The sequence below is a fragment of the Sphaeramia orbicularis genome, chromosome 6 (assembly GCF_902148855.1).
Source record: "Sphaeramia orbicularis chromosome 6, fSphaOr1.1, whole genome shotgun sequence".
NCBI classification, from domain to species: Eukaryota; Metazoa; Chordata; class Actinopteri; order Kurtiformes; family Apogonidae; genus Sphaeramia; species Sphaeramia orbicularis.
The window spans coordinates 44,459,990-44,471,180 of record NC_043962.1 but is presented as its reverse complement, the minus strand read 5'-3'; the positions used below and the strand labels follow the sequence as shown (position 1 = coordinate 44,471,180).

The window sequence follows — 11,191 nt, the reverse complement described above, 5'->3', positions numbered from 1 at the left end:
ATATATATATATATATATATATATATATATATATATATATATATATGTATATATATATATATATATATATATATATATATATATATTTTTTTTTTTTTTTTTTTAAATCTGCATGTAACATGGTCAAAAGGACACAAATATTACACACTACTATTTTTTTTTTTAAATATCTCTTTATTCTCTCACAGGTACATTTTGGGAATTGAACTAATTATGCAAGGCAGAGTGTTTCACAAAAATGACCGCTGTTGAAAAATCATTCATGATTTATTTGTGTTTAACTGGGCAGGTTCCGCATGTAACACATGTGGATACAATGGGTTACACATGAAACCTGGAATGAGACTGAGATTCATGAAAAACCCTCATGTCTGAATTAGAAAAACCACTAAGATCATCAAATTTAGCACAGTGTCTTTATTTATAGCGCTATATAAGACCATTTACAGCCATGTTTTCCAGATCAAATGCACTAATACCTGGGTAGCCTTTCCTGTCCCAATTTTGGTCATATTTTTGGCCCCAATATTTGATTAAAAATTCATTAATTTTGGGATGGCTCAGAGCAAGAGTATAGTTTTTTTTTTGCATTTATCTGAGGTGATCATTAGGTACATCCTGGGAGTAAATATGTCTAAATTTCTATTTTATTATTGGGTCTACTGGGTCAGGTACCAAAATGAACTCATTTTCACAGAAGCACCCAATTAGAATTTAAGAGTGTATGGTGTGTACAAAAACTGCTTACACTAACCTTTTAATACTGTCAAGGTGTTGTTCCATTAAAGGAAGGAAGATCTTTGTTTGCACATAGTCTGGTATTTTGGAAAATGGGTATGTTTCCCTCTTTCCGTTTTCAAAAAAGACCTCCTGCACACGTGACAGTTTTCGGAAAAATTTGCCCATATATCTACACCGCCAAGAGCATACCTGTAAATGGCAGTGGGGTGAGATGATCGAGTACCAGTAACCAGTCAGAATCCTGAAAAGAATCCCAACAAAACGTTACTTCCGCTATGAACCAATGGAGATGTAGTTTTCCTTGTTCCAGGTCCAAACAAATCTGAGATGTGCAACCTACAGTGCAAATGGCTGAGCCAGTGCCTCTTTTTTACCATCACAAATGGTTTCTCTGATGAGCCAGAGTGGATGAACGGTTGCCAGACATTTCACACTCAGGTGGTTCACCTCCTCCGGTTCACACCTGAAGTCTGGATGGTTCGCCTCCCCTGTCAAGACTGTTCACCTCACAAGCCTACTGGGCATAATTAGCATGGTTTCATCTGGTGAGGGTGGCAAGGGGTCATCACTGTAAGCCCTCCCTCCAAAACTGTCACTCTGCTATACAATTTTACAGTGATTTCGATGCTTCATTTGTGGCATATGTTGCAGAATTTTTTGCTCTGCTGCTGGTGAATAATGAAATAGAGACTTCTGCCGTCCCACAAGATTTTATTTCCTGGTCTCTATTTTATTATTCACCAGCAGCAGAGCAAAAAATTTCCACAACATGTGGCACATTTTAACTCCTCCCCCAGCACATTCATGTTTATATTAATTACTTTAGAAGAAGATACTCTAAATATGTATAAGATAAATTATATTCATTTAAAGATCATGAGATCTACTTCACAAATGGCATGTACCAAGCTCTCTGAAATGTTACTTTTAAAGTTATTGGTGGACAAACTAATGAAACTAGGTTGGCTTTCAATCATGATACAGAGTCAGAGCTGTCATGAGAAAATAAAATGTTAATAATTTTATTTAGGTTAAATAAGGAATTAGTTAGAAACCTAACATGCACTTCTACAATTATTAATAAGATGATGTTTACATTAATTAGTTTAGAAGAAGATATTTAAGACAAATTATATTCATTTCAAGATCATGAGATCTACACCAAGAAGGAACAGTTGTTTCAAGTTGTTTTGATTTAAGTTGTCTTGTTGAAACTGTTGAAGGTGTTTAATAAGCACGTTCAGTGCATATATATTCCCCTCTCTCTTGAGTCTGTTCATGTAAAATGAAATGTATTTACATATATATCAGTGCACTAAGTCTGGTCCGAAACGTCTTTATCCCAGGGTTTGAAATGTCCAGGCCAGGTGCGAACCTTGTCCTGCTTCAAACGTCCAGGGTCCGAAAAGACCTGCCCCAAATGAAAAACAGCTGGAACTCTGTTGAGTCGAACCGTGTTAGTTCTGTAGTCATTAACAGCTGCGGTCTGTTTTTCAATCATGTTTTGTCTTCAGTTCATGATGACGGCTGTTCACATATGTAAATTATAACTTCATTTACCTTCTACTGAACTGGACAGAACAGATAATGGACTGACAAACAAAAGATGAAGTATGAAGATGTGGAAACACCTCATAAAAGCCTTATTCTATATCAAGTAAAGACACGAAGATCCTGTTAAAATGCAGGGGGTGCAGATTAGCTAAGATGCTAACATTTGCTAGCCCCAGACTTCCTGATTTTCTCATTTAATAATTCTAACTTTACTTATCACCTCCATCATCTCCCTCTATACTGTATTATCACATGTGAAGTGGTAGAATGACAACAGGATGTGTTTCAGGACACAGAACTGCATCAGAGTGAATACAGATGAATGGAGAGAAGTGCATCCAGACACAAGAAAAATGGACTTGAATTTTTTTGCATATTTATTATTATAAAAAAAAACTGTAAGTGTGTGTAAGGAAACATTAAAGAGATTACAGAAACATGTGCTAAAACATTTCTGTTTGTCTAGATCATACTGTGTCCATGTAACAGCTTTTCATTTGTTGTTATTTTTAGTCATTTTTAGCCTGTGCCCCTCATTTCACTGATTAAACATTTTTGATCTGCCTCGTTTGCAGACACTGCATTTCTTACTGCCCTGGCTATATATATATATATACATATATATATATATATATATATATATATATATATATATATATATATATATATATACATATATATATATACTAGAGCTAAAATACAACTATCAATAAACTATACAAACCAGAAAAAAAAAGTGAAAAAAACTGCAAAACACACTAGAATTCTCCAAGACAGCACTATGACTTTAATTATTAATAAGAATTGACTGTAAAAACAGCTGAGAACTCACTAAAACGCTGCTAAAAATAGTGTCTCTCACTGACCATACCTGCTGAAAGGACCACCATACATTACTGCTCAAGTGTAGGTCACTTGTCAGTTCACCACACACAGTAAACCCGAACCACGATTGACACTGTCAAAAGTGTGACGTCTGTCCGAGATCTCAGTTTTCCTCTGTTTACACGCAAACACAAAAACAGACATTTGCAGAAATCTCCACTTTGGCCAGAGTTTTTAGAAACCATTGTTTTCAGTGCACGTTCCCATTGTTGTGTAAACGAAAGGCAGAAACGCAGAGAAAAATCTCTGTTTTGCCAGATACCTGACTACATGGAAACGTAGCCTGTAAACAGATGTTTGCTTTTCAGCTGCTTTTCATTGTCTCTGGGTTAGAATTCACATACTGGACCATGAGCCATTTTCTTAGCAGTGTGCAAAGAAGCAGGACGTCCTGCAGAGTGTTCCTCATTTAAACTGTGAGTGACTCCTTGTTTATTACTAAATTACACTAGATTAGAAGATGGAAGCTAGAATAAATTATGACATTCTGTAATATACTGTGGCATGTTTGCTGCAGTGCATTATGGGTAGTGGGTATTTTGTTGTAAATATGTTATTTTTATGTGCAAGAATTCAGTGGGGTTGTTGTGTTAGTACTAGTTTTGACTTAGTATGTGTATGGCAATGTTTATTGGCCTTTTTGTGTATTTTTTTTTTTTTTTTTTTTTTTTGTATTTTTGTAATTTCTAAAGTTGCACCCTGAGTGACAGCCATAGGCAGAACAATGGCTATCCTGTCGCGACTGGTACACTGTACTTCTTCCTGCTTATCAACTTAAAAGTGTAATTTGTGTTCATGTTTGATACAGCTAACTTCCTGCTGAACTTCCACCTACCCCACAATATGCTGCAGAGTTAACAATGCACAAATAGTAATTTGGATTTATTTCATTGTACAATATTATTAATTAGAGAATAAAAGATGCAGTACAGGTTAAGTAAATATGGTAAATAGTTCTCAGTTGTAGTTCTTTTTCATTTTAGGTCTGTTTGCAGAAGATGATCCTTTTTCTGTCATTGTGCCTGCTCTGCTTGATGAATTCTACTGGCTACAGTCAACTCCAGGGTCCTCCTGGACCCAAAGGTGAAAGAGGAGATAGAGGAGATATGGGGCCTCCTGGGATAAGCCCCAAAGGTGAAAGAGGTCTTCCTGGTCCAAGAGGTGGGCCCCACTTTCTGATGTTTCATGAAGTTATCAGGTTACACTATCTGTTGAGATTAAAATACAGGCATTGATATCTATAACTACCACTTGGTAAAACTGACCCTTAGCATCAGTTCTGAGCCTCTGTCAGTGTGCAGTGGTGTATGTATCTACTGAGACCCTGGGCTTTGGCAGTGATTTTGTTTCTCTAACCAAAACCAGAGGTGGCAAATGTACACACATTCTGTACTTAAGTAGATGTACAACTACTTGTGTGAAAAAATACTCTCATAAAAGTAGAAGTACTGATTCAACTACTTCACTTAAGTAAAAGTAAAAAAGTACAACTTCTCAATTGTAATAAAGTACAAAAGTAAAAAGTAAAACTGCATTTTTGTCATGAATGAAACAATACTTATTTAACCAGGCAAAATCTGGTTTGTGGTGACTTTAACAATGATCTACTGAAATGGAATGAACATGCAAAAACGGCAGAATTTGTAAATACTATGTTTAGTTTGAGTTTTCATCCTGTAATTACAAAACCAAGTAGAATCACATTGGAAAGTGCAACATTGATTGATAATATTTTTACAAACATTATTGATGGTGAAATAACGAGTGGTCTATTTCTGACTGACATAAGTGATCATTTGCCAGTTTTTGTAGAACTGGAAATGAACAACAAATTATCTTTACCCAACTATAAGCAAAAACCTTGTCTGGTTAGAACAAAGTCAACAGAAGCAATTATGGCCTTAAACGAGGAACTAATAAATTATGACTGGCATGACGTTTATGTAGATGATGTTAATGATTCATATAATGCTTTCTTAGACATATTCCTGACATTGTACAACAGACATTGTCCTGTGAAAGAATATAGGCAAAATTTTAAAAAGAATAAGAAACCATGGTTAACTAAGGGATTGGAAAGGGCTTGTAAGAAGAAAAACAGGCACTATAGGGAATTTCTGAAGCACAGAATGAAAGAAAAAGAGAATAAATATAAAAGATACAAAAACAGATTGACAGCAATCATAAGAACACATAAAAAAGCCTATTATGATCAGTTGTTGGAAATACACAAAAATGATATTAAAGGCACTTGGAGAGTGTTAAATGATATGATTAAAAAAAGTAATAAAAAGGATTTTTCTACATATGTTGTTAAAACTGGTGACACTGTGGTGGAAAATATAGAGGACATCGTGAACATATTGAATGACTTTTTTGTTAATGTCGGTCCAAATTTGGCAAAAGATATTACCAAGTGGGAAAAGGATGATAAAAACTTTGATTTTGATATTGAAAACAAAAATTCAATGTTTGGAGTTTGTGAAAGTGAAGTGTTGGAAGTGGTCAGGAAGTTTAAAAATAAAAAATCTACTGATAGAAATTCCATTGATATGTCACTCATAAAACAAGTGATAAACAGTATCCTTCAACCATTCACTTATGTATGTAACAAATCATTTCAAACAGGCACTTTTCCAGAAAATATGAAAATAGCTAAAGTGATTCCAGTTTATAAAAATGGTGATAAGCACATGGTGTCAAATTATAGACCGGTGTCATTGTTACCACAATTTTCTAAAATTCTTGAGAAACTGTTTGTAAAGAGATTAGATGACTACATAGACAAATATAGGATATTAAATGATCACCAGTACGGATTTAGGAAAAACCGATCAACATCTCTAGCAGTAATGGAATTTGCAGAAAATATAGCAACAGCGGTGGATCAGAAACAACATACCGGGCTTTGCAAAAGTTCTGTTACACTTGTTGAGACATTCACGAAAATGAACACAAAGATTTTTTGGTGCAATAAGATAATTTTTTATTTCCCAAATATTTCAATATATGTGTTAATGATAATATTAATCAGAAATGTGGCCACCCTCGGCTGCAATCACACGCTCCAGACGAGACCTGAAGGCTGTGCGCACCTTGCGGACATAGTCCTTCTTCATTCCTGCCCACACACGGTTGACGGAAGTCTTGAGCTCCTCGACACTACTGTGCCGGACCTTGCAGGCCTTACCCTCAACGTGCACCCACACGCTGCAGTCGAGGTGGCCACATGTCCTTCGGCCAGAAACTCAAGTTGGACCCTAACCACTCTTGCACAACCTTGGCAGTGTAGGCTGGTGCACCATCCTGCTGGAAGACATAGTCTCCCTTCTTTGTGATCTTTTTCACCGACGGCAGGACTTTTGTGGCCAAGATGTCCCTGTAGTTGGCTGCGTTGAGCCTGTAGCCAGTCTTGAACCATATGGGTGGCATTTTCTCACCATTTGAAGCCACAACGCTGAGCATCATCACAGAGGCTGGGCGCTTGGTCACAGACACGTATCGGACTGTGGAGACATCCTGGCCGAAGCTGACCACACGATTGTTCTGCTTATTGATGACTGGATCGACTGTGAAGGTCTTTTCATCAGAAAAAATCAGAACTCAATTGCCATGGCTCTTCAAGTCGTTAAGAAGGCGACGACTACGCTCCTGGGATTGTTCTCGCATACGGTTGGTTAGCAGAGGCCTTGGTACATGCCTTAAGCTCTTGCCACCTTCCTCCTTGACAGCCCTGGACACTGTGGCCACCGAGATCTTCTTTTTCTTTGCAAACTCAGTCATTTTGAGCGTCGGATTGCTTTCAAAGGCCTTTCTCACCACCGAACGCTTGACAACTCGAGTTCTGCCTGATCGTGGTCGATCTTTCAGGTCTTCACCATTCTTGAGCCTCTCCGTGACTCTGTGGACGGTCATCCGGCTGATGTTCAGCTGTTTGGCTATGTCAGACTTGTTGTGGCCAGCACGAAGGAGAGCAGATATCTCAACTCTTTTGACTTCCATCTTGATACAACTTCACCAGCGAACAAATTTGTATTAATGACACCTGCCTATAAGGTAGAACTTTCAGTTTGTTTAATGGAATTTTTCACTCCGACATGTAAACGTCTCTAAAGATCATGAAACCGAGTGTAACAGAACTTTTGCAAAGCCCGGTACTGTTGGTGTTTTTATTGATTTAAAGCTATACCTACCGATGTGGCATTTCTCACAGCACTTAGTAAAAGTTTGAACATCAACAACCCGCCTCCCTCCAAAGCCCCGCCCCCTTCCCTCTGCCTGAGCACTGAGGCTCCTCCTCCTCTCTCCTCCTCTCTCCTGATGCGCGATGGAAACGGAGGAGGAAGCAGAGGTGGTGGTCTGGTCCGTTTTGGCGTGTCCGCGGACCCCTCCCTCAGTAATCAGATGCATCATCCACCTGCCGCGGGCCCGCAGCTCCTGTTCCATCAGTAGACCTGGTCTGTGCAGTACTGGGTCAGTGTCTTCACTGCAGTGCCCAGGGGATGGGCGTGCGCACTGTGAACGTGCAGCCTCCGCGAATTTTCCGTGGACATTTGAAGTTTCATAGTCCATACATTTATCATCCTACATCATCTTACATGTGTGACACCATGTACATGTACCTGTATGAGTCCCACCGTCATAAAAGCTGAGCTTTATGCAGACCTGTTCAGTCCAGTACAGCTGACTTCCGGTCTTTTATCTCCATCCTTCATTCATCAGACTCCCGTTTGTGCCCCTCAGTTGTCATTTCTGTTCATAAATCCGTTTTTTCCCTTCCACATGTGCATGTCAGTTCTATCCAAACACATCCTAGACAGTAGACTGTGGTCAGTGACAGGAGAAGCAGCGCCAGTGAAGTGTCAGATTCAGAGGGACACATATCGGCTGTGAGACGGCGATAATGGATCGGATGCTGGACGGCCGTAATGGATGATTGACAGGAGGCTCAGTCAGGTTCGGCCAATTATTTTATTCGGACCGACTAAAATGATTGGTCAGACTTTTATTAGAAATATATGAGAATTAAACATTTTTGAGTTTCAATACCTGGTGGATTTCTTTTACATTTTAGTTTGACACACACTTATTAGGAGCATTTTAAGATGACAAAAGAAAAGTGTAAAAATGCCACATCATACGGTATAGCTTTAACGTGAGATTAAAAAAAAAAAAAAGTGTTGGCGTTATTTAATGAATGTGTTAACACGGTAATAACTCATTAACTTGCCCAGCCCTAAATTTTGATAAAAATATTCAAATATATATTCAAATAAACGAGCCATGATACAGCCAGTGAGTACTGTGTATGATCTGCATTCAAGTGTAGTTTAAAAATGTTTTCAGGTGTTTAATGAGCAGTCAAGTCACATGTTTCCTGTTTGGGGCACCTCCTGACAACTCCATAAACTGCTCCAGGGCGAAACTACCTTCAGCCGTCGACTCTCTGCAGCGCAGCCTTGGAGGCCGCTCATAAATTACACCCACAGGAACTGAGTGCTGACGGATATTACCTCACAGGTTATGAAGCAGGAGATGGAAAAAAAAAAAAAAAAAAAAAAAAAAACATGGGAGATCGCCAGGTATAACAAAAAATTACTACATTAATACAAAAATTAATACAAAAATTATTGATGAAACCAGATCAAAATACAGATGATGAATACACAAATGTGTGTTATCACTGGAGACATTCTTTTACAAAGAGAATTTTCTTACAGAATGACAGAGGATGTTTTTGTGGAGTAGAAATGGTTTATGGATCAAATTTGGTGGGTTTTGGTACAGTATAGCCACCCCTGTCATTCTTGTATTAAGAAATACTTTCTAGATTCCTTCATAATGAAATGTTCCTATTGCTTTGAAGGAATCCCAGGTCCACCAGGTCCACCAGGAGCTCGTGGAGCCCCAGGAAGAACTGGGGAACCTGGGAGACCAGCTACATGTGACGCAGGTCAAATATTGTAGATATGGCTTTGTGTTATTTAAGTCCTGATCGTGGATGCTGTCTGTCCACATGTGATGTCTGTCTGCATCCCTGAATGTGATTCTGTGCTGGTGTATTGTGTGTAATTATATTGTATGTGCTGCTTTTGTATGTTTTTAGTATATGTGCTGTCTCTGTGTGAATGTCCTGATGTTTCATTGTTCTCTCTTATTTTTATTGATTTATCTTGTCTCTTAGCTGTCTTAACTCTCTCTTTTAATTCAATGTGCTGTAATATATTGTTTTTTTTGGGTGCCTATTGTCATCAGGCCGGAGACTACAGCAGGATACTAGTCCTGTTGGCTAAAGCTGCCCTTTTTACTGTTATTGATACAGTTAATTAATTAGGATTGTCCACGACTTAATAAACTAAACTAATAATAATAATAATAATAATAATAATAATAATAATAATAATAATAATAATAAAACCTGCCCGATCATTTACATCAGTATAATGTTACTTATAGAATTCAGTAACATTACAGCATTTAGCGAAAAGAAATAAGGAGTTAGGATGGGTTCTTTGTATGTGAAGATATATTCTTTGTTATGTTTGGATCCATATAGAAGTATTTGAGGTAAAATAATCAGTTGATCAGCTAATCATTGCAGCCCTTTACATCTAACCCATTTATTAAATACTACATTAAAGGTCCAAAAACAGTCTGTACTTTGGTGTCTTTTATATTAACATAATCTGAAAAGACAAGACAGATATTATATTTGTAACGAGGGTTAGTCTGTACATGTGTAAACAAGGATGGAAGATTATTAACTGGCAACATCATTTGTACAATCCAGGTCCCTCCAGTTCCATTATGAAGGAGCTTGAAACCTTCAAGACAAATGTTGCAAAGTTAGAGCGGGGTAAGTATTCAGAGGTGGTGTAGTTTATTTACAAATGTTTATAACTGTTAAAGATCCACAACTGTTTTTGTCACAACTCCAAATGATTTTTCTTTCCTCTTTCCCAAGTGATTTATAATATTATTGTCTATATTTGGCATTTTTCAGTATAAATCATTGATTTTCCTTTGTTTAATTCACTGTTCATGTTGATGTTCGTAAAATGGTGTTTTTTTTTTCCTTCCAGCTATAAACTATGACTATGTCCAAAGAGTTGGTGAGAAATACTTTGTGTCATATAAGGACAGAGGTTCTTTCTCCATGGCTGTTGAGTTCTGTTCTCAGCGAGGCTTAGAGCTGGCTTTGCCCCAAAATACAGAGGAAAACGACCGACTCTCTCATTTCTTTGGCTCTGATGACAACACGGTGATGTGGATAAACATCAACAATAAAAAAGGGAATTTTGAGGTGGATATGGAAAATCGACCTCTGAAGTTTGACAAATGGGCAGTAGGGCAGCCGGACAGATCAGTCCAGGATACCGGCTGCACCATGCTGACAGAGAGTGGCTTCTGGAGAGTCACACACGACTGTTTTCAGCATGTTTATATTATCTGCCAGTTATAGAAACCAGTGAATGCTTGCAAAAGCATTTTTTTAAAATTATGTATACCAATGTTTAGTAGTTCAGCATCTGTACCCCACTTGTATTCTCATCCATCAAAATGTAAGCCATGACATTGTTAATGATATCCAACTGTACAGTGAATATTCTACAATAAACTATTATGTGTTTAACACTAAGCAGTCTGATGATTCAATAGCGATAACTCAAGACTCAAGGTGAATTTAGGCTGAAATACTTGAACTACATTAACCATTTTAGAACTTATCCAATTCCAGAATTAGAGTGTTGACAAGATGTGTCACAGACAGACAGACATGCTGATGACAAAACCCCCTTCATCCAGGCCCAGGGGGTAAAAAGCTACAAAAAGTACAACAGTGGTTCAGTTATGTAAAACAAAAAAAACAGCTTTTTTCTGCTTTACTCTTTTCAATATGTCAAGTGGATGCCAGATGTTTTTCAGGGAAAATGAAAAACATTCTGCCATTGAAATGAGAAAAGTAGAAGATCACTGAGGACTATAGAGGAGAATACAGTGGTTACCAACA

At 37.7% G+C, this 11,191-nt stretch overlaps 1 protein-coding gene across 1 annotated transcript; it reads left to right on the top strand.

Annotated features, from left to right (window-relative positions):
* The first annotated feature begins 3,550 nt into the window (after window positions 1-3,550).
* Window positions 3,551-10,782, top strand: LOC115421354 (mannose-binding protein C-like). Its single transcript, XM_030137206.1, has 5 exons — window positions 3,551-3,596; window positions 4,164-4,341; window positions 9,047-9,133; window positions 9,971-10,036; window positions 10,263-10,782. Exons 2-5 carry the CDS (start codon window positions 4,179-4,181, stop codon window positions 10,640-10,642), a joined length of 696 nt encoding a protein of 231 aa, XP_029993066.1. The 5' UTR covers window positions 3,551-3,596; window positions 4,164-4,178; the 3' UTR covers window positions 10,643-10,782.
* The last annotated feature ends 409 nt before the right edge of the window (window positions 10,783-11,191 follow it).

Bases quoted from the DNA above. Each gene is read 5' to 3' on its own strand.
- LOC115421354 (XM_030137206.1), top strand. From the start codon at position 4,179: ATGATCCTTTTTCTGTCATTGTGCCTGCTCTGCTTGATGAATTCTACT. The intron at 9,134-9,970 runs GTCAAATATTGT...TGTACAATCCAG, and splicing joins ACCAGCTACATGTGACGCAG to GTCCCTCCAGTTCCATTATG. The intron at 10,037-10,262 runs GTAAGTATTCAG...TTTTCCTTCCAG, and splicing joins TGTTGCAAAGTTAGAGCGGG to CTATAAACTATGACTATGTC.